Genomic DNA, 21,311 nt, shown 5'->3' with positions numbered 1-21,311 from the left:
TTGTCACCCAGGGGCTGGTGGCTCAGCCCTTCACAGGGTGGTGGTGGCCCTGGGCGCTCTGCTCGCTCTGCCAGTGCCGCTTCCACGCATTGATCCGGGCGGTTACTTAGGTTTCCGCTGTTCCTGTTTATGACTGATATTTCTCTTTCTTAGAAGAAGGGAAAAAGATGACACACGATCTACCAAAGCCTTTCCCCTTCCTCCAGCAGTGTTTCTGCCATTTACATTAAAGGCTGTAACGGATTGGAGTAAATGGAGCAGGTTTGCAATTAGTTTTCAAAGTACTTATCTCATTAAAGTAAATGAATTATTGATTTAGTGACACTCATGCTTTTAGTGAGCGGCACAGTGCCATCACCACTCTGTTCCCTGGCTCACCATGGTGGTGGCCGGCCCTCACACGCTTGCCCCTTACATGCACGCATGTGTGTTTGCACGCGTGTGACAGCGGGCGCGTTCCCCACCCGTCCTCAGCTTCGTGGCACCGCAGAGCCGCACTGGCAGCAGAGCCTGGGAACCTGGCACGGCTGCACAAGGGGCACCAGGCACGGCGTGGCAGGCAGGGGCGTGCACCAGGAGGGACAGGCTGGGGACCTGCACTGGTGCAGCAGGGCTGTGCCCGCTGTCCTGGCACGCCGCCGTGCCTGCAGCACCGGATGCGTTCGCCAAGCAGCCCTTGCAGCGCCAGGGGTGGTGAGGGAGGTCGGCAGCCTGCTGGAGCTGCTTTGCTCTGGTGCCCAGCAGGGCACGTGTAGGGCTGCCTGGTGGTGCAGGGAGCTGGTGTCAGTGCTGCCCGGCGGCTGTGCCACGTGTGGCTCCGCTGGTCAGCAGGGGAGGGTGTGAGCCTGGCGCTCGGTGCCCGGGTTGGATGCGCCCCAGCAGCGCGTGGCCGCGGGAGGGTGAAGCGCTGCGGCGAAGCCAAATGCTCGTGGCTGAACCTGGCCGCCCCTCAGCCAGCTGCTGACTCATCTCTTTTGCGCCTCTCTCTGTACAGAGATTTAATCTCTCCCGTAAGATAAAATACTCCATTAATGGGAACCTGCCTACTCAGAGCCGCCCCTCTCTCTGTTCCAGGCAGAGGGGGCCGTGCTCCCCGGCGGCCAAGAGCTGAGGCTGTCGCTTCTGGGAGCGCACCCAGCACCGCAGCCGTGGGCAGAGCTGGCCCTCGAGGGGCTGAGACGATGCCCAGCCCTGCTGTGGCCCCACGCACGCTGGGTGTGAGGCCAGGCACTCCAGGAGTGTTTTTCTCTTGCTGTTGCGTCCCTGTGTCTGACGTCTGGGCTGGGACGAGAAGGAGTGGGAGGATGCCAGCAGGGTGAGCCACGAATGTCAGGCTCCTCTTGCGGTGCCTCAGTGCTGCTTTCCTGGCGGATTTCACGGGCGCTGTCTGCGTGGGAAGCTCTTCCTCCTCCTCTGAGGGGCAGCAGCGTCTGAGGGAGGCAGCAGCAGTCCTGCAGGAGCTGCAGCCATCGAGCACGCAGGCAGACGGCAGGAGGTGCGAGGGGAATAAGCAGAAGTTGCAGGAAGAATTTCGGGTCAGAGGTCCACAGCAGGTTCTCAGGCAGGTGTTTGGTAACTGGAGTCAGCACTGGGACGCTTGCAGGGGCCGTGCTGAGCACACCCCCCCCAGGTCGCACCGTCCCCTCCCTCAGCTGAAGGGCTCCGTTTGTCCCTTGCCAAAGGGGATGGTTCTCCACGAGCGGGCTCTCCAGGTTGTTGCAGCATCACCTGCCCTCATCCAGCCCACGTCCTGCAGCGCAGAGCACGTGCCTGAGCTCCGGAGGAGCCTGCAGCTGGAGCTGAAGGTCAGCGCCGTGCCAGGGCCCCTGCCTGTCCCTGGGAACGAGCGGCCAGGGCTGTGCCAGCTCCGTGTGCCAGCCAGCTCAGCTCAGCAAAGCAGAGCGCGTCTGCTCCGTCCTGGCGAGAGGCATCTGGTTCCAGTATTTGGGGAGAGGCTGCAGGAGAAGGAACAACACTGAGGCTTTGCCGCTGTCCGCCAAGAAGTGACTGCACTTTTTGGATTGGAGCCGTCGGTTTGGGGACTCTCCCAAACGGTTACTCAGCCCTAAAGCCGTCCTGGTGCCGTGGCTCCTGCAACAAAGCCGCGGGGACCTGCCCGGGGTCGGTGCGGTGCTGCTGGTATCGCATCAGCAGGCAGGAGACCCTGGGGTGCTGGGGTGCCTTTGTGGCTGCTCTGAAGGTCGAAGCATTTCTCCAGCATCCTTTATTCCCCTGCTAAAGCTGAAGCCCGCTGCCAGCCCTCGCCACTGGGATGCCTGCGTGGCTTCGGGCTCTTCCAGCCTTGCCTTGCCTGTGGGCTCAGGACGGAGCCAGGCGGAGCTGAGGGGACAGGGAGGGATGAGCTCCTCGCCAGGTCCCCCGGCAGACCCGGGGCTCTTCCAGGCGCTGCTTGCACATCTCCCCCTGCAGCCCTTGGCCCGGGCTGGCCACCCAGCCAGGAATGCTGCGGGGAGTTGGCGGTGCCCCCTCGGCCCACGGGGCAGCACCTGCAGGCGCTGCTGGGAACGGGGCATTTCATCTTTCTGAGTTTAAAAAAAAAAAAATCTTCTCATTTAATTAAAAGTGTTGACATTGTGCCTGGCCATCCCGCCCGCCAGAGAACGTGGTTATAAATTAAACATTAAACCTTTAATGGCCCATAAAGAAATATTCGCTGCTGCTTATGTATATAGGGGATATAAATAGAGAGGGCTGCTGGGGGAGGGGCAGGATATTATTTTTCCTCAGCCAAATAATCTTTGCTAATGAATTTAATTAAAAGAAAAATTAATTTAGGATTTTTGGTGGAGGGAAGGGGGGTCAAAACATACTGTGGAAAACTCCTACTGAGAAGTTTCCCAGGGAAGCCGAAGAGGCCTGGCGGCAGGGTGTCCCCTGCTGCAGGAACGGGGACCCTCCTTGGGTTGGGTTTTGGGGCTGGGCTGCCCCATGCTGGGCTCCCCTCTTTTGGATACGCTGCTGCGCCCGCTCCTCTCCTCCCTTGGTGAATGCAGCAGGACAGATTCTGGCGGAGCAGCCCGGTCCCTGCGGTGCTCGGGGCCACCTGGGATCTGTGCCGGGCTGGTGCCGGGCTCCGTGAGCTCCCCAGCAGGCGAGCGCGGCGCATCCCGGCTGCGGGGGCCCCAGGCTGGTTGTGTGGAATTTCTCAGAAGGCGCCTTCCTTGGGAAATGTGTTTGGGAAATGAGATTTTACCCATCACCGTGCTTCCCCGAGGAGAGCGAGCGTCCTTCAATTATTCATCGCCAAACAGGCTGCCTGAGTTCCCAGCACACCCGGACCTGCTCCTGGAAGGGGACCGCGCTCCGGAGCTGTCTGCTCCCCGCTTTGCCATCTCCTGCCTTCCTCGCCCAGGGATCCTCGTGAGCGTTTGCTTGGAGGAGCCGAGGAAGGAGAGCTGAGCACGAGGCAGGGAGCGCAGGCGCAGGGTGCCTGTGGTGATGCAGGGATGTCGTCCTGCTGCTGGGGACCGGGAGCTTCCCACGAACTTCCCCGGGCGCACACCTCCGCGCGCTGCGGCTGGAAGACCCTCCGAGCCTGGAAAACACGTCTAGCTGGGCTAGAGCTTTCTGGAGGGTTTTTATCATAAGAGCACTAATGGAAGTCAGCACCAGCCTAATGAGCTGTGTTCCTCCATGAATCTGATTCATTGAGGCAGGAATTACCATAATTGATTATCCTGCTGTGCGGCTAAGAGCGGTGTTTGCTAACACAAGTGCCTGGGAACCGGCTCCGCGCTCCCAGCGCTGCCACCACTCCGGGGCTGTGCCCTGGGGCCGGCCGTGGCCCGGCTCCTGCACGGCTCCGGTGGCGTTGGCTGCACTGGGCTGGCTGGGGAGCGGCGCCCATGGGTGCACGGGAGGCCCCAGCAGAGCCACAGCTCCGGTGAGATGAGTGGAGGTGGCTGAGTGTCTGCAGGGAGAGGCTGCGGGACTCGGCACCTCGAGATCCCCAAAGAAGCAGTTAGCAAACAGAAGCAACCCTCATTTACTCTTAAAAAAAAAAAATAAAATCCCGTGATGTATAAGCTGCTCTCATTATTTTTGAGGGTCTGACATGATTTATGAACATTCGGGTTGGCAATGTTGCAAAAGCCAATTAGTTGAAGTGCAGCTTTCAGGAAGTTTTCTTTGAAACTCGGCGCTGGTCTCCAAGAAGTACCCGGAGCTGGGACGGCGGTGCCGGAGCTGCGCCCTGCAGGGACCCTGGGGGCAAGACGGGCGCTGCGGGGGGCACAAATGGGGGCGTCCTTGGGTGCGTGTGGTGGCTGCGCCCTACCTGGGGCTGCCGGGCACCCAGCAGAGCCGAGCCAGGGGCTGCGCTCACAGGTTCCCAGGACCTGGCAAAACGCCTGCAGGAGCCGGAGGCAGGAGCTGGAGGTGCCTCGCTGGGGCTGCCTCATGCCGGATGCCGCGTCCCGGGTGGCATCGGGGCAGGTTTCCCGGGGCTCCCGGGGAGACGATGCTCGTGGCCATACTTGGATTCTAAAAATTTTGCCAGTCAATGAGCAAATAGCATTGACCGTAAGCAGGTTAGCGATAATGATCATTGATTTTAATTCTTCCTCCTCTTTCTTGTCTTTTCTTAGAGAGCCCAGCGCGAGCACCGCAGGAGGAGCTTGGCTGAATAAAAGGTACGGAGACGTCCGCTCCTGCCGAGCCGGGCAGAGATGGGGCTTCGTGGCTCGGGCAGCTGCCCCGGGGCCTGAGCCCAGCGCCCCCCCAGCACCCCCAGTGTCCATGCCAGGGCGGCCCCAAGGGAAGCAGGAGTCGGGTGGTGGAAACCTGCATGTGTGGGGCTGTGTGGGGCAGGCGGGTGGGCACGGAGCCACGGCCCCACGGCCGGGGGGGTGGCACAGCGGCTGCCCACTCGCTGCGCGGGGCCCCAGTCACGGTGGGTCCCCCCCCCCGGGCACCGACCCCGCAGCCGAGCCCCCGCGCAGCGTGGCGTGAGTGGAGTGAGTCCGGGCGAGGAGGGCGGGCGGCCGGCACGGCCGGGGCTGCGGTGTCTGTGAGCTGTCCGTGTGTGCTGACGTTGCTGTCTGTCTGTCTGTGCTCTGTGCGCCTCCCGGGACGCCTGCTGAGGGGCTGCGTCCTCACCCAGGGTGATGCCAGCCCCGGGGTGGGGGCCCTTGCTCGCAGCATCCTGCAGCCCATGGTGTCCCTGCTGGGTGATGACAGTGGAGGAGGGACGTGCGGGGGGGAGTGCTGCAGGCATTGCCACCAGCAGGACGAGGACAGTGGCCGGCTGGGAAGGGGTCGTAGTCCAAAAGGACCTGGAGACCCCCTGAGCAAAGTGGAACAGTTTTCCTTGGATGAGGGGTGCTGAAGTTGGTGGGGGGAGGCTGGAGGCTGAGCAGCAGCCGTGGGGCAGGGGCTCTGCCGTGTGTGCCCGGGACAATTTCTCTGCGATGTATTCCCCAAGCTGAAGCAAGAGCTTTGCTCCTCCCAGGTGCCCAGCTGCGTGCGGGGGCCGCTGGAGAACCTCCAGTGCCAGCTCCTCTCTGCTCCCCTGTCCCCAGCCCCTGGTGCAGGGACGTGCAGGGAGCCCCGTTTGGGTGGAAAAGGGGAAGCGTGTCGTCCGGGTGCGTGGTGACGTGGGCTGTTTGCAAAGGAGCCCGCAGGGCGAAAGGAGAGATGGAAACGGGGCTGGGAACAGCTGGCAGAGGATGGAGAGCAGCGCTGGGAGCAGCACTGGCTGGGTGCAGGGCAGCAGAGCCGCTCCGCAGGGCTGGGCTGGGCGATGCTGCTCCCTGGCTGGCTGCTGCTGGGGGGCCCTGCCCAGCGCCCCCCTCGCTGGATCCCAGCTCTCAGGGTGATGAAGGAGGTTTTATTCAGTTCGCCTCACGATGCTGCAGTGAGGCTCTGCCCCAGGAGCGGAGCGCCCTGCCCCGCTCCCCACGCAGGCAGCGTGCCCCACGGCGGCATGGGGTCCGGCCGTGCCCCCAGCCCCGGCCGGGAGCCAGCTCGCAGGGTGCAGGGCAGAGGGGAGGGTTTTGATCACCAAGATATAAGAGGGAGCGGGAAGCCCCCCGCCCCTGCTGCCTGCAGTGGTGGCTCCTCTGCTTTATCACCCTCTCCCGGTTCTGAATTATTGAGAGTGTTGCTTTCTTTTATTGCTGTGCTGGAGGAGAAATGCCTCAGCCCGGCTCTGCTTTGAATATGATTATGGGGCTGGAGATGTCAGAGCCAGCAGGGCCCCAGAGACCAATCTGCCACCCCTCTTGCTCCCTTGCCTTCCCTTCCTCTTATTTATTCCCCTGCTGCTGCGCCTGGCTCAGCGCACGCGGTCCCTTTGCTCTCCTTGGCAGCGGTGCCCCGCGAGGGCGCAGATTTAGTGGCTGGCGAGCGGCGCTGCCCTGCTGTGCCCGCTGCTGTGCTGGCCCACGGGGGGCAGGTTTGTGTGCCCCAAGGGCTGCGGGCAGGACAGGGGGGGTGTCCCCCTGCCACCATCACTCCCGCTGACCCCCCAGGGACCCCAGCCCATCCTGTGCTCCCCTCCCTCGGCTTCCCCGTGCATCACTGGGGGCCCTGCAGGCTTCATCCCGGGGTCCGTGGGGATGCTCCGCGGGGTGCCCAGGTTGTGATGCAGGGGACAGGGGACAGGTTTCCCCCCTGCCCAGGCAGCCCCCGGCAAGGGTCCCGGTGCCAGTGGGGGTCCCGGTGCTGTGCTGCCCGCAGGCAGGTGCCGGGAGCCGGCTGGCACCTCGCAGGTTAATTGTGAGCGCGGCCGATTCCCTTATTGACAGGGCAGCCTGGAAAACGCTGAGGCAGGACAGAACTGCTCCGAGTGGCAGCCAGAGCCCACGCTGCTCCCGCCAGCACACGCACTCCTGCTGCCGCCCGGACCCCTGCCCGGACCCCTGCTGCAGCCTCCCCCTCGCACGCTCACCCTTCCCTCGCGCTTAAAGACGCCAGCGAGGATTTATTTTTTATTCCTTCCTCTCCCGTTTTTTTTTTCTGGATGATGAACTAAGTCCCCACTGGGCTGCCTGTGGCTGCTGCCCACCCGGGCACCCTTCCCGTGGCCCCGGGCTCAAGGCAGCCCCGTGGCAGCATGTTGGACGCTGGCACCCGGCTCTGAAGCGCTCAGCAGCCCGTGGAGAGCAACCTCACCGTGCCGGGGAGGGGGTGAGAGCGCAGGGCACGCAGCGGTGCTGGCCCTCGGTGCCAGCCCTGGAGGCTGGAGCTGGACAGAGAGCGCCCGAGGGGAGAGAGCCCACCGAGGAGCGGCACCCGGAGCAGCCCCCAGCCCTCCTGCTGGTCCCGCGGAGCCCCGCAGCCCCCCGACATGATGATGTATTTTTGGGTAGGTACCACCGCCCCGCCTGGGCACTGCCCGTCCCTCTTTGCTGGGGTTTTGCTCAGGGTTTGGGTTGTTCCCTGCCATTGTCGCTTCCCAGCAGTGCCGCTTGCCAAGGAAATCGTCCCTCCTCTGGCGATGCTGCAGGCAGGGCCCAGCACCGGGGAGGACGGGGCCGTGGAGGGGCCGGGCAGGGCTCCCTGCCTCCACACTGCGGCCTCGTCCCTGCTCAGGAGCAAAGACCAAGCCCAGCCCCTGTCCTGCTGCTGCCTCCGGGCCAGCTGGCCATGGGCAGCAGCCCCCTCGCCCAGTCCCCATCCAGCGTGGGGTGGCCACGGGCTGCCCAGAATCGTCCCTCTCTCCCCTGGTGCCCTCTCCGGGCACGGGGTCAGAGCTTTGGTCAGCAGCACCAGTGCCTTCCAGCTCCTCGCTCCTGCTCCCAGCTCCTCAGCAGCCCTGCTCCCGGCCAGACCCGGCCGAGCTGCTGGGAACCGGGGCAGTGCCGGCCCCTCGGGGATTACAGGCTCCCGGCGAGCTGCAGGCAGCGGGGAGCTGCAGTCCCCTGGATTAGGGAGCAAGGAGCCGAGAGGATAGAGCGGGATGAAGGCAGGACGCAGGGGAAAGGAGCTTACGGGGAAGGGGAGGATAATGCGGGTTCATTGTTTCTGGGGGAAGCAGCTTGCAGGCGTAAGGTGCTTTGTCATTTGAGATCTTGGTGCAGCCGCCTTTCCCCGCTGGTCAGGAGCCCGTGGGGGCTCGCAGCTTTTCCTGCCAAAGCGTTAATTCTGCCCAGGGACTTAACGAGCTGGAGCAGCTTTGGAAGCAAACTGCTTGCTGGAGTTTCTGCTTGCAGCTCTGCGGGTGTTGCGCGGCTTCGTGGAGCTGGGGCAGGGCTGGGGGCAGCACCTGGGTGTTTGTCCCCGCGGGAGCTCAAAGCGCAGCTCCCTGGGACACGCTGGTGGTGCGGAGCAGTGCTCGGGGCTCTCATCCCCATCCCACGCCGTGCCAGCAGCATCGTGCAGCGCACGGGGCACCCCCGGTGAGCCAGAGCAGGCGGCTGCTTTGCTCCTCGGGCAGCACCTGAGCATCGTCCCTCGGCACCACCGGTGTCCCCCCAGCGCCAGCGTGGGAGGGTGGAGGGCTCGGTGCCGCTGCACGGCGGGAGCGGGGCCGCTGCCGGGAGCACTGCGGGAGCTCTGCGGTGGCAGCCGGCAGCGGGTGGCTCAGTAATCGACACTGCAACAGGCTGAGATGCCAAAGCAAAATGTCTTCAAATTAGTAGTAATTGCAGGAGAAATAAAGAGCATGTGGGGCGAGTGGAAGGAAGGTTCTATAAATATTATGATTTTTAAAGTTTGCCCTGGAGTCCTAGAGACTGTTTAAACGCTAATATCCTGTCTGTGCATTTAAAAAGCCTTATAATGAGGATTGAGTGTCTGCTTCCAGAGCACCTCCTGCCTCGCGGTCCCACGCAGCCCACGTCACCTGGCTGCCACTGGTGTCCCAGCTTGGGCTGCCCGGTGCCCAGCACCGCTCGGTGCCGCCCGTGCCCCTGCTCTTGCCCCTCGCCAGGGCCCTTTTGGCCCCCGGCAGCCTGCGCCCACCCACCTGGTGTTTGAGCTGGAGCCCCAGGTGCTGGCCCTGCGTGCAGCGCTGCGCCCGGTCAGAGGTGTGTGCGCTCTTGGGAACCCATCGTGAGGCAGCAGGGCTGCTGGCAGGGAAGGGGGAAGCTCTGGGAGCGCAGTGTTTCGGGGTCCCCGGGTCTGCAGGTGCTTGTTCCTTGTGGTGCTTCACCCGGCTGTACCTGCCGCAGCCCCGGCTGGTGCTGCCCACCCGGCCTGGAGCTGGAGGTGCTCGGCAGCAGCTGTTCTGCCACGGTTCTGCCGCCTGCACGTTAATTCTCATTAAATCCGGGGAGCCTAATTGCCTTTTCATGTAAATATTTTGTCAAGTGAAAGGGCTTTAGGAAGGGCTGTGCTGATTGAAGGAGAGAAGCCAGGCTTTCTCGTGGGCGCGGTGGCAAGCCTGTTCCTGCCCTGCCTCATTAAAAGCCTGAGCTGTGCCCCCGTGCGAGCGGCCGCGCGTCCCACAGTGAGCCCGGAGCTGGGCGCACGGCCGGCCACGAGCACAGCGTCTGCGTCTGGTGTCCCCAGGCTCCTGGGGAGCTGCCGGCCCTCCTGCCAGGAGGGAAGCACCCGGGGTGTAAATATCCCAAATTCCTGCTGTGCTTCCCCAGCCACGCTGCCCCAGCCTCCGGTGACACCCAGGCGGGGCTGCGGGCTCTGCACCGGGAGCCAGCACCGCGCATCTCACGGGGTGGCTGCAAAACCCAGGCTCTGTTTTGTGGAAAGCACCAAGGTCCCTGACTTCTCTTCCATGTCGGATGAGGGACAGGGGAGGGGACAGCACAAGGGGCAGTGGGACACCGCAGGATGCCACCCCTGCTCATGGCAGCACCCAGCCACCCCCTGCTCTGCCCAGCTCCGGCAGCTCGGAGCAGATGGAGAAGCTTCTCCAGCTCCCCCCCCTTCCTTCTCCCCCTCTTCACAATGGGTGAGCAAAGTTTTAGCAGGAAGATATTTTTCCCCAGTTCCCATTAAACTTTCATGTGCTTTCTCTGCATTTCTGCTGCTCTCCCAGCTGCTAACCGCTGCTGTCCCCGACAGCTGCCGCTGGTCACAGCCCCCCCTTACCTGCCGAGGTCACGTTTGGGTGCTGGGGACATTGCCACCCCCGCCTGGGGGCCGTGACCTCGCCGAGCTGCTGTGACGGGTGGGAGGGAGGTGGGAGCCTGGAGCAGGGGCTGGTATCTGGGTCAGCGGCTGGCAGTGCGCTGGGAGCGGTGCAGCGCCGAGATTCGCAGTAAAATTTCCGCCTTGTTTTTGGAGTTCAGAGCAGGCGGGGGCTTCATCAACCCCCAGAGAGCCAGCGGCGTCAGAGGAGGAGGAGGAAGGAGCGTGGGGAAGACGGGAAGGAGGTTTAATTGGTTGCAGAGGAGGCTGGTCCAGGTGTCCCCGCAGAGCAGTGCTGGACCCGGGAGTCCCGCGCGGCAGCAAGCGCCACGTCCCGCAGAGCGTTCGCCGCGCACCATCCCTGCCTCTGCACGCTTGGGTGCCGCCAGATTCCCCCTCCCTGGCAGCTTGCTGGAGCAAACTCCTCCTCCTCGATCTGCTCTTGCTGTCTGTGATTTGGCTGCGAAGCCCTGGGGGGCTTGGTGCGGGGTGAGCCTCCCAGGGCTGCGTCCTCGCTGCGCTCGCCTGCTGCCGGCACCCCGCGAAGCCGCCGCCGCGCAGTCCTGCGCAAGCCTCGTCCCCAGCCCTGCTGCCGTGCTGAGACGTGCACGTGCTCGCTGCTGTGCCCCTGGCCGTGGCCATCAGGGTTTCCCTGCCGAGGAGACTCCAGCTTGCAGCCTCCTGCCAGGGCTCACCACGGGCCAGGGCTGCCGTCTCCTGGGGAGATGCTCAGGACCTGCAGTCCCCCCGGTTCCTGGGTGCAGCAGAGCTGTCCGAGCTCCCCTCTGACACAGGGAAGGCCACTGGGGACCTGAGTCTGGTGGCTTCCCCCAGGACAGCCAGTTCCCTGGGTTCCCGTGGGCTGGGGTATGTGCCCCAGTGTCCTGCCCGCGCTCCCCCCCAGCGGGGCTGGTACATGATGGCCGGATCGGATTCCGATCCGCCTGCGGTTGGTTTAAGCCACAGCTGTCTTTCAGGGCTGGAGCAATAAACCAGTGATCTATAGATGTCTGTAGGAGGCAGGCAGCGTGCTGGGGCTTGGGGCAGCCCCTGGGCTGTTGCTCAGGGGCCGGGCTGTGGGGTACAGTGTGAGCAGAGCCAGCCAGGCTGCACAGCAAGAGATGGTGATGCTGAAGCAGGAGAAAGTGCTTTGGTTTGTGCTGCTGCTGGTCCTGGGAGCTCTGCGCTGGCTTTGCTGTCCCTGTAAGCCCTGATGCTGCCCTGCAGCAGAGGGGCTGGAGTAGCCTGGGGAGAGCTTGGGCCGGGTGCATGCACGGCGATGGTGTGGAGGCGGCCAGGGCGCAAGGCAGGGACCTTCCTGCGGTGGTGCTGAGCCCCTGGCATGTGGTGCTCCTGCCTGTCACCTCTGTCGGTCCCTTGCCCTGCCCTGGTCCATGTGTAGCATCGCTCGCTCCCTGAGGCCACCCCAGCAGGTGCCTGGGACCTTCCCCTCGCCCCAGCACTGGCTTTGGAGCTCCCCTTGCTTCACAGCAGCTCAGATCCATCAGCGCCTTCATCTTAATCGCTTTATGTCTATGACTAACTACTAATGAGCTTTTAATTAATGAATGCCTTGGCTTGGGGGCACTCCGGAGCGGGTGGAAGGAGAGGACCAGACGTGCGCCCTGCTCCTGGGCTGCTGCCTGGGCTCTGCTTGCAGGCTGAGCACCCGGAGCCCTCCGGCCCCCACTGCACCTCCGCCAGCCCGCAGCCCCTCCTGAGCAGCAGCCCCGGGCTCGTGCTCTGGTCTTGCACTGCCCAAATGTGCTGGTGGGGTACGAGGGAGCCCCACTGAACACTGGACTCTTGAAGCCCCCTGGGACATCCAGCCCACCTGTGGCTGTGCACTGCGTCCCCAGCAGGTCTGCGAGCTGCCGTGTCATCCCTCTGCTGGGAGGGGGTGTGGGAGGGCGTCCTGCTGAGCACTGCAGCATTTAGAGCCAGGATTTCCTCTTCCATCCCTGAGCGGGTGATGTGCTGGGCTCAGGGCTTGCTATCAGGGGGAGCCCAGATGGCCCCGGGCAGGCTCTCGGCATGCAGCAGGTCTGAGGGCACTGTTCCTTGGGCACCTCGCAGCCGGTCCCTGCTGCCGGCCAGCTCGCAGCCGAGGCAGCCCGTGAATCCCAGGTGCCTGGGAGCAGCCCAAGGGGTTTTGCTTTCCCAGTGGGCAGGGACCCTCCGTGGCTCAGAGCGCGCTCAGGCTCACAGCCCTCCCAGCCCGGGGTCTGCTGCTCGGCTCCGGCGCTTCGCTGGGCTCTGAAGCAGTGGCCGAGGCCACTCCTGTCCTGGTGCCGCGTTGTTCTCCCTCTTCCAGAAAACAAAACCAAGGAGCCCTCAAGGGTTCATTTAAAATAAATAAAAAATGAAAATAGTGCTGATTTGAAGGAAAGCCAGCCCCATCCTGTGCATGGGAGCGCATCGCCAACCCATCCCCGAAGGGCAGAGAGAAAGATGTGCTTAGAACTGCAGCCCTGTGCAACTTCTGCCTTTGATCATATATCTTACATGTGCCCTTTGCTTTCCCTCGTCTGATATTTATTAGGTTTAATTTTACTGGGACGCGGCTCTAAGTGAGACAGATGGAACGGGGTCTGTGTGCCTGGTGAACACATCTTAATTAAACAGATAAATAAACTTTCCTTCCAGGAGACTTGAGTTTCGGAGGGGTTCCTTTGGGGCTGCAGCTCCGCAGGGCTGGGCAGCTCTGGCCGGGGCTCCCCTGTTGGTGGGCACCTGGCCTCAGGCACAGCCCTGGTGCTGAGCGGGACCCGAGCGTGGCCGTGCCACCAGCGGGGGCTGCAGCACGGCGTCCCTCAGCAGGGTGAGGGAAAGTGGCCGCTGGTGGCAGGGGAAGTGTCCCCACCCCAGAGCTGGCAGTGGGTCGGCACAGCCCTGCTATGCTCGTGTCCCAGGGGGGCTACCTGCTGCTGGGGGGGTCTCTGCAGCCAGGCAGGTGCAGCCAGGCATTGGTGATGGCCAGAGGAGGGAGAGAGGAGACGCGAACTCCTCAGCTCCTGGAGCCGTGCCTGGTTCCACCACTGCTGTGGGATTTTGCCTCATGCGCAGGAGCACCGAGGTAGCCACTGCTGGGGAGGAAGAGGAGCGCTAAGATGGGAATTTGTGGCAAATTCCTGCTGTGACAGTGGTGCAGAGGGGTCCTGGCAGCAGGTGCTGTGGTGTGCAGCCCAATGGGGACAGGGACGGGGACGGGGATGGGGATGGGAAAAGGGATGGGAATGGGGACAGGGATGGGCACCCTGCCCCACACTGCTCTGTGCTCCCTCGCAGGGGAGCGCCGCCTCTCCTCGCCCCCTCGGCTGCAGCCAGCCCGTGCTGTTCCCGCTGGCTCGGGACGGTGCCAGGCTCACTTCACTGCGCTGCCACCGGCCAGGAGTGCGTTTGAGTCACCCTGCCCGGAGCCAGGATCCGGCGAGGGGAGGAAGGGCAGATTACCTCATCCTGGAGCCGGCGCTCCCCAGCGTGCACCTCACGTGGTTCGCTTGGTTGGGCGCTGCAACCAGAGAGTGCTGGGCTGTGCCCTTCCCTTTGCACCTCTGCATAAGAGCAGCGCAGGAGCCACACCACAGCCTGGCCCTGGGCCTTTGGAGGCACCCGTCTGTTCATGCAGGGCGTCCCTCGCCCCGTGCCGGGGTGGTGCGTGGGGCTCGGGTGCACAGGGGCGCCTGGTGGGACCGTTCCCCACGGCTGCACCAGGGGTTGTGGGGGACGAGTTCCTCCTACCCCTTGCAAAGCTGCTCTGGTCACTGGGAGAACACGGCCCCATGGCTGCAGGGCTCCGGAGAAGGGGAGCCAGAGGCGAGCAGGGAGCTGGGGGCTGAGCACTGCACCGGGCTCCTTCGTGGACCCTTGAGACTGGAGGGCGAGTGGCCATGGTGGGACAGGGGAGCTGCAGAGGGTGCGAGCAGCGGCCCGAGGCTGCTGGTGGCCGTGGGTGTTGCTGCCCGGCTTCTTTCAGTTCTTGACAGCGAGGGGTGATGGTGGAGAGAACCCTCCCCAGCCTGGGGTCTGCTCCCCGATTTCTCGGCTCGCGTCCCCTTGGCAGCGCGTTGTCCCCAGCAGCAGGACCCCACAGGGGGGCTGGGACCCCCCTGGCCCCCAGCCAGTCGTTCAGGATGGCTTTTCCTGGAGCAGGTTGTTGCCACGGGGTTCTGCTGGGGGGCTCTGGGGTGGCCACGGAATGAATACGCCTCGTCTGTTGAGTATCTGCAGCAGAACCTGGAAGCGCTGCGAGTGTACCAGGACACTGCAGCATGTCACTATGTCTAGGGATACTGTGGAAAATCCCAGCCTCCAAATAGGGCTGCTCGTGTGCTGGAGGCTCCGGAGGAGACAGAGCATCAGCAGCTGCTGGCACAGACCTGCCTTTGTGCATCGCGTTTGGCCAAGATGGAAACTGAACCGAACCCAGGTTGCCTCTCCCACCCAGCCCCGCACAAAGCCCTGCCGGCTGCAACGGGGCCCGGAGCCGCCCCCGGGACCCCTGCGCCCAGCCCGGCGGCTCGGGGGGCGCCGGCTGGGAACGGGACCCCCGGGAGCGCACAGGCGGGTGCACGGCCCGGCAGCCCCCCTGTCGCCACGGCCGTCCCCCTATCGCCGTGGCCACCCCCCTATCGCCGTGGCCACCCCCCTATCGCGGTGGCCGCCGCGACAGAGGTGCGCATGGAGCTGCCCCCGTGCGCCCCAGCCCCGAGCCTCCCGTGCAGGGCGGGGGTCGCGGGGCGGCCCCGGCCCGGAGAGGGTGGGTTTTGGGCAATGGGGATGGAGGAGGGGGGGGTATCGGTGCCGGGGGTCCTCCCGCCGGGGGGGGGGGGGGGGGCTGCGGGCTCCGCGCGTGCCCGTCCGTGTCTGCGTGTGTGTGCCCGGAGAGCGTGGTGCGTGTGCCCGGCCCCTCGGCAGCCCCCGGGGCGGCGCCCGCAGCCCCCCGGGAGCTCCCCTCGCGTCCTGCCGAGCCCCGGGGGGGTGTGTGGGGGTGTGTGGGGGTGTGTGTGGGGGGGGGACCCGGCTCTGCCCGCAGCCCCCCCCTCCCATCAGCTCCCTCCGCCCCCCCCCCCCCCCCCTCCCCGCAGCAGCATCGCGCGTGCCCGGGGCTGGGAAGCGGCTGCGAGGCGGCGGCAGCGGAGGGGTTAAGTGCGGGATCAGCTGTTCTCATGTCATTACGGATTCTCTTCATTTTATACAGAGCTCTGTTTGATGTCTGAATGCACAGGGGACTCCCCCTCCTCCTCCAACTCCCACCCCTTTTATTTCACTCCCTCGCCCTCTCCCTGCCTCCTCCCCTTCCTTTCTCTCCCCCTTCTCCTCTCTCTCTCACACGCACACCCTTTGCAGACCGCTCCTTCAGTGCCAGCGTCTAATGGCACCGAAGTAAATAGCCCAGCATTGTTCCTTCAGTGTAAGAGCAGAGCGGGGCCAGCCTTCCTCAGATGAATTCCTCCTAAATAGCGCCCGAGGGGGACGGGAGGGGACGGAAGAGGAGGGGGAGAGCCAGAGGGGAGAGCCAGGAAGACAGAGGATAAGCAGTGTGTAGAAGAGGACGAAACTGCGAGCAGCTTCACGGCTACCTGTCAACACATGCTGTGCTCCATGGCTAACTCGGGCTGCCTCCTTGTCTCCAACTCAGGCATGCTTCCTCACTCTCTCCCCTGTCCTCCAGCCTTCCTCTACCTCCAACAGGTAAGTGACCCTCTTCTGGGAATTTTTTTGCGTTCGGTTCACACGTGCTTTCTCCGAGCGAAGGGTCAGAGCTTAACCTCTTCCTCTCCAGCCTCTCCTGGCCTCTCCGGCGCATCCTCCCCGCCGGCACCGGCACCGAGTTTTGTTGCGGCGGCCGCTCGAGGGTCTCGGCTGCGACTTCACCGGGGGCTTTCTCTGCTTTTTGTGCCGAGGAGGCTGCTCCGAGCAGGGCTGGGGAGCGCAGCGGGGGCTGGAGGGGGCCGAGGCGCTGGCGGTGCGGCAGGCAGAGCTGCCGGCGCGGGTCCAGCACCTGCCCTTCCTCGGCGCTGCTCCTCTTCGGCAGAGGCCAGGGGAGATGCTCGATGCTCTGCGCACGGGAACCCGGCTCCTCCGTGGCCTGGGCAGCCCCCGGGAGCAGGGGGGGGCGAGGAGTTTGCATGCGTGCACACACGTGTGCGTGTCCGTGTGTCCGTGTGCGCTGTGCGCTCACGTCGCGTGTGTCTGTAGCTGGGACGCGGTGTCGAGCTTAAATGGCTTTGCCCGGCTGTGGGCACGGAGGAGCTGCAGATGGATCCCGGGAGCAGCGGCTGGGCCAGGAAAGCCTGGAGTTGGTGTGGCCGGCACCGGGCTGCTGGCGGCCAGCGGGTCCCCTGTGCCCTCAGCTTGGCTTCCAACTTCTCGCCGGGGCTCGTGGCTCCTGGGACCTGCCTGGACCCAGCACAATGAGTTTCCAGGCTCGCCATCCCGGGGGAAGCGCGGCTCAGGAGAGGCAGCATTTTCTTCAAAAGCCTCTTCTCTGCGTCGGAAATCCCAGTCTCCCAGCCGGGCTAACTGCTCCATTTGTGCTTTCAGGAGTTTAAAAATTCATAGCATCCTACCGCGCTCCGCCTGGCCTGCGCGGCTCACCTGGCAGCTGAGGACAGAGCTCAGCGCGGGCGCAGACCCCGCCGCCCGTGCTGGGGAAGGGCTGGGGGCTGCGTTTCATTTCCCAGAGCCTGCATCCGCATGGGCTCACGGCCAGCGTGCAGCCAGGCTGGAGCTGGGGCCGGCAAGGCCTGGGCTGCTCCGGCCGGCACACCGGGGCTGGAGCTGGTGAAGCCGGCGCTGCTGCCGGTTACACAAGTGGCTGGGCAGCCGCTGCATGCGCAGGGGGCCTGGGGCTCGCGCGGGGCTGCTGCAGAGGCTGGCCGAAACAGTGCGTGATTTATTCCACCTTCCTGCAGGCAGAGGCTGTGGGCGAGCTGGGGCTGGGCTGAATTTTGATCTGCGCTTTCCTGGGCTGCGCAGAGCGCAGCAGATGATCCGCGGATGCTGCTCGGCTGTCCCGGCGCACCAGGGAGGCTTGGGGCATCTGGCACGGAGCAGAAAGCATCCCCAAGCCCCCACAGGTCCCCAGGGAGGTTTTCTGTGCGTCTGAAGGGAGCACATCGGCTGCTTTGAACCGGGAGGCAGCGCAGGGCCTGGAGCCACTTCTCAGAGCAGCCAGGGGCAGGGGGAATTTTATTTTCTGTCCAGAATTTTATTTTCTGTCCCCCTCTCTGTGCCTGCTACCTGCGAGGGCCCCGCTGCTCCTGCATGTCGCAGGCACACGGTGCGCAGAGCAGCTGCACTGCCTGCAGCTCCAGGGCTGCGGCCGCGCCGGTGCCGGTTCTGGTGCCGGTTCTGGTGCCGGTTCTGGTGCCGGTGCCGAGGCAGCAGAGGATGGTGGTGCTTGGGGCAGGTTTGGGCTGTGGTGCTGCTGCTGGCTGGGACGTGTGCGAGTGCAGCATGAGGTCTGCAGGAAGGAACAGCATGAGCTCATTCGCGGCTCTTCCCCACGTGTGGCCACTTGCACCCAGCAGTTTCTGGGCCCTTCATGGCCCCATTTCGTGTAATTCGGACACGGTGCTCAGCGTCTCTTCCTCCCCGCTCTCCCAGAAGCATCCTGCTCCTTGGCAGCGGGTTTGGCCTCGCAAGCCAGAGAGGAGGGGTTTATCGAGAGATTTGGAGTTGGATTTTCACCCACTAAGGAGTGAGATGGAAGCCAAAGCCTCTGTCCTTTCCCCCGAGTTTGTCTGTCGGTGGGGTTCTGTACCCAGGGTCTGGAGACGATGCTGTTTGCGGTGAGCTGGCAACAAGACGTCAGGAAGGGGCATGGCTGGCAGCAGTCGTGTGGGGAAAGGGCACGGGAGGATGCTGCTGGTGCTCCTCGTCTGCCTGTCCAAGCCAGGGGCCTGCTTGGGGCACGGTGTCTCTGCCCAGGTCGTTCAGTGTCAGCACTTTGTCCCTGGCTTCACTCTGGATTTTAGGAGCAGCTGCTTCGATGCACCAGGAGCCTGCGGGGCAGCGATGCTGCTTCTGGGTGTGTGCCCCGTACCCAGGTGCACCAGAGCTCACCTCGAGCCAGCGTGGGCTCGTTTGCCCTGTGCACAGCTGGAGACACCTGGAAGACTTCAACAAACTTCTTTTCGGAATTGAGCTTGGCTGGGGGACGTTCACCTCGGACTTCTGGGTTGCAGTCCTGAGCCTGGAGCCCGTGTGGCTGCGTAGCAAGGCAGATGTCCCACCACCGGCGTGGGTGCAGCACGGGGAGCTGGAGCCCTGCAGGTGGCCGGGGAGGTGCGTGCCGGTGGCCGTGCTGGATGCAGGTGGGCCAGGACGCCGTGCAGCTGTGGGGCCAGTGCCGAGCAGGCACGAGCAGTCCCTGCGGCTCGCTGACCCCACAAGTCCCCCGAGGCAGTGGGTGCCCCTGCGGGAGCTCCGTGGCACTTGCTGTGCCTGTTCCCACAGAGGCAGCTTGTGTCCGTGTGCCCCAGCACTCGTATTTTCAATAGCGACAGCCTCTGAGGGAAGGAGCAAGAAACGAAGTTGCCTGAAAAAACTTGGATGAGCCGAACACGGGGGAAATCTCGCTGTGATGGGGCTTTGGCAGCTCACGGGAGCAGCCGCGCACCTCGCAGCCGGGGCAGCTCGGCTCCTGCCCCAGCCCCAGCCCAGACCCCAGCTCTCTGTGCTGCAGATATGGGGTGATCGAGCGGCCCCGTGCTCCCTGCCCAGTGGGGTGTGAGGACAGCCAGCCCCCTGGCGAGGACACGGGGTCGGGAGTGGGGCCGGCAGCCGGGAGGGAGCCGGGAAGGCTCTGTCCTTACTGGGCTTTGGTGCAATGTTGGGCTGCTTGCTCAGGGAGGGCTTCAGCATACAGGGAGACCTCAATTGTTGCGTGCAGTTAAGGGAGGAATCAGTCACTGCTGGAAGTGTGCTCTGTAATTATAAAGGAGCAGCAAATCGCTCCGGGAAGAGGCGCCCTGCTGACCCGGAACAGCCCCAGGCTCAGACTCAGCATCAGCGTTAGAGCTGCAGAGCCCTGGGTGCAGGCATCTTGTGCAGGGAGCCACGGGCACGCCGGGGCTGTTGGTGAGCTCGGGTTCACTTCCAGGTGGGCTCAGTCCCACGGAGCTGACCCCGAGCTGCTCACTGGGCGGCACATTGGGGTGTCCCTGCTCCCCGCGGTCCCCTGGGTGCTGCCCGCGGCGCAGCCGCCTCATCTGAGCAGCGCCCGACCTGCTGGGGAAACAGCCTCTGCAAAAAGGCTGCTTGGAAAATTCCTCTCCAAAAGGGCTGCTGCCAAGTTTAGCATATTATATTTTTAGGGAGCAAGTCTATTCCTAGCGATCTTGTAGCGTGTTGCAGCAGCGGGTTCATTTAAAAGCTGGTTTCTTCCCCCTGCCTGCGCATTTCGCAGAGCCGGGAGCCGGGACCCGGCTGCTCGCTGGCTCCGTGGCTCCCGGGCACGTCCCGCACTGCAGCTCCCTCGGCTCCCGCACAGGGGAGGACAGGCTTGAAAGCTGCAAAAAAACATGTTTGCCTTTTTTTTTAATATATTGAAAACACTGGCATTAATTTTAGCTTTTGTGAAGCTGGTTTTCCCACAATAGCTGTAATTTAGGCCTACTCTGCCTGGCGATGCTCTTTTTATAGGTATATTCTTATTTTAGTGCTATAGTGATGGGTGAATGAGTAGATTAAATTAGATTTAGTATCTATCATTCTTTAAAGCATTACAGGCAGTCATCGGAGGGATGGGGTTTAACGCAGAAGAAAGGCTAATTAGGCTGCCAGGCTCAGCCTGCCCCCGCCGGCTCCCCCTGCCCGCGCCCCGTGGGTGCCCCCAGACCCTCCTGCACCTTCAGCGGGGCAGCGCCTGGGGTGAATTTCCCAGCTGGGGCCCAGCTCCCGGCTCCTCCTGGGCTCTGCACAGCCTCAGCTCCCCACCGCCAGCTCGGCATGGACACACTGCGTCCATCGGCCACGGCACCGCTGGGCACGTCGTGGTGGGGGTCCCAGCCCCAAGCCCCCGCGCTCGGGGTGTCCCCGCAGGCAGCAGCAGCGGTGCCACCCTGCTCCAATGTTTCCGTGGTGGTTCGGTCCCCTCGGGGCAGCTGTATGGGCGAGCAGGAGCACGGGGCAGGACGTGGGGCTGAGAGGGGATGGAAAAGAGTGGAAAAAGAAAAAGCGGCGTCACTGGGAAACGCTGGAGGCTGTGCGGGAGGAACCCAAATGTCTGAGGCGGATAACTGCCTTTCCCCAGCGTTGCAATGCAGGGCCTGGGGGCGGTGGGACTCGGAGCCCATCAAAACCAATGGTTGGAAAGTTCCTGCTGGTGCCGTGCCATCTGCTGAAGCGGCGGCCCCAGGCTGGGCTGGCCTCGGCGCCCCCGATCTCACCCAGGCGGCAGCAGGGGCAGGGGAGCCATCGGCACGGGTGAGCAGAGCACGATGCTGCTAAATGCCAGCCCCGGGCGGCAGCTCCGGCTGCAGGCTGAGCGTGGGGACGGGCTCGGTGGTGCGCAGCACACGCGGACACCTGCATGCTGTGTGCCTGGGGGGACTTCAAGGCGGTGCAGCACAGCCCGGCTTGTGCCTGGGGACGTGCTGGCTGCTGGGGCCCCTCAGCAGGAGCAGATTTTGCCCTGTGAGCCCCTGCCCCGGTGTGAGCCCAGCAGCGTGGTCGGGGGCTCTGCAATCCCAGACCGGGACCGGCTCGGTGTAAGAGCAGTGCTGTGGAGCAGGCTTGGGGTGACAGCCTGCCTGGGGGGCTTCACACCTGCGCTGCCGAGTGGGGCTGAGCCCCAGGCACCCTTAGCTGGGCTTTAACCTGCGTCGGCTTCCCTGGCGCTCAGCAAGGCAGAGGGGAGCAGCGCTGGAGCAGGTGCTGCAGCAGCCCGTGGCGCAGCTGGTGCTGCAGCCCAGGCTGCGGTGCTGAGCTCCGTGGGCTGCGGGCAGGGAGGCGCTGAGCGGAGCACGGAGCTGGGGCAGAGCCGTGGAAAGGCAGCGGGGTGAGGTGGGGTCGCAGCCGGGCGAGGGGTCTCTGGTGGCTGTCACAGGGCAGGCAGCTCCCTGGGCCGTGGTCCCTGCCTGAGAGGGGTCCGGTTCAGTTCCACCCCCCCCTGCAAGCCCCCCTGTCCCTGACCGGTGTCTCCCCGGCAGGTTCTCGCTTTGCCTCTCTCGCACCTTCCCGAGCATCCAGCTGGCTCTGGCGGTCGCCAGCTCCTGCATCTTCCCCCCCCCTCTCCGGAGCAGGGCCCC

At 64.1% G+C, this 21,311-nt stretch overlaps 1 protein-coding gene across 15 annotated transcripts in view; it reads left to right on the top strand.

Moving 5' to 3' along the window:
* The window catches only part of RBFOX3 (RNA binding fox-1 homolog 3), a 164,405-nt gene that overhangs the window by 125,655 nt on the left and 17,439 nt on the right, over window positions 1-21,311 (top strand). For 10 of the 15 annotated variants that reach the window (XM_038165460.2, XM_072025765.1, XM_038165462.2 and 7 more), the window contains 2 exons: window positions 4,608-4,652; window positions 15,403-15,747. In XM_038165460.2, the coding sequence (XP_038021388.1) occupies window positions 15,646-15,747 (102 nt within the window). In that variant the 5' untranslated portion in view covers window positions 4,608-4,652; window positions 15,403-15,645. Of the gene's footprint in view, window positions 1-4,607; window positions 4,653-6,767; window positions 7,328-15,402; window positions 15,748-21,311 lie in introns of all 15 variants that reach the window. The other 5 variants (XM_072025771.1, XM_072025772.1, XM_072025773.1 and 2 more) reach the window with 3 other exon arrangements.

Source organism: Anas platyrhynchos, chromosome 19 (assembly GCF_047663525.1).
Source record: "Anas platyrhynchos isolate ZD024472 breed Pekin duck chromosome 19, IASCAAS_PekinDuck_T2T, whole genome shotgun sequence".
In the NCBI taxonomy this organism is placed as follows: Eukaryota; Metazoa; Chordata; class Aves; order Anseriformes; family Anatidae; genus Anas; species Anas platyrhynchos.
Note: the sequence above shows the minus strand (reverse complement) of the source record. Positions and strands in the feature narration are given on the sequence as shown.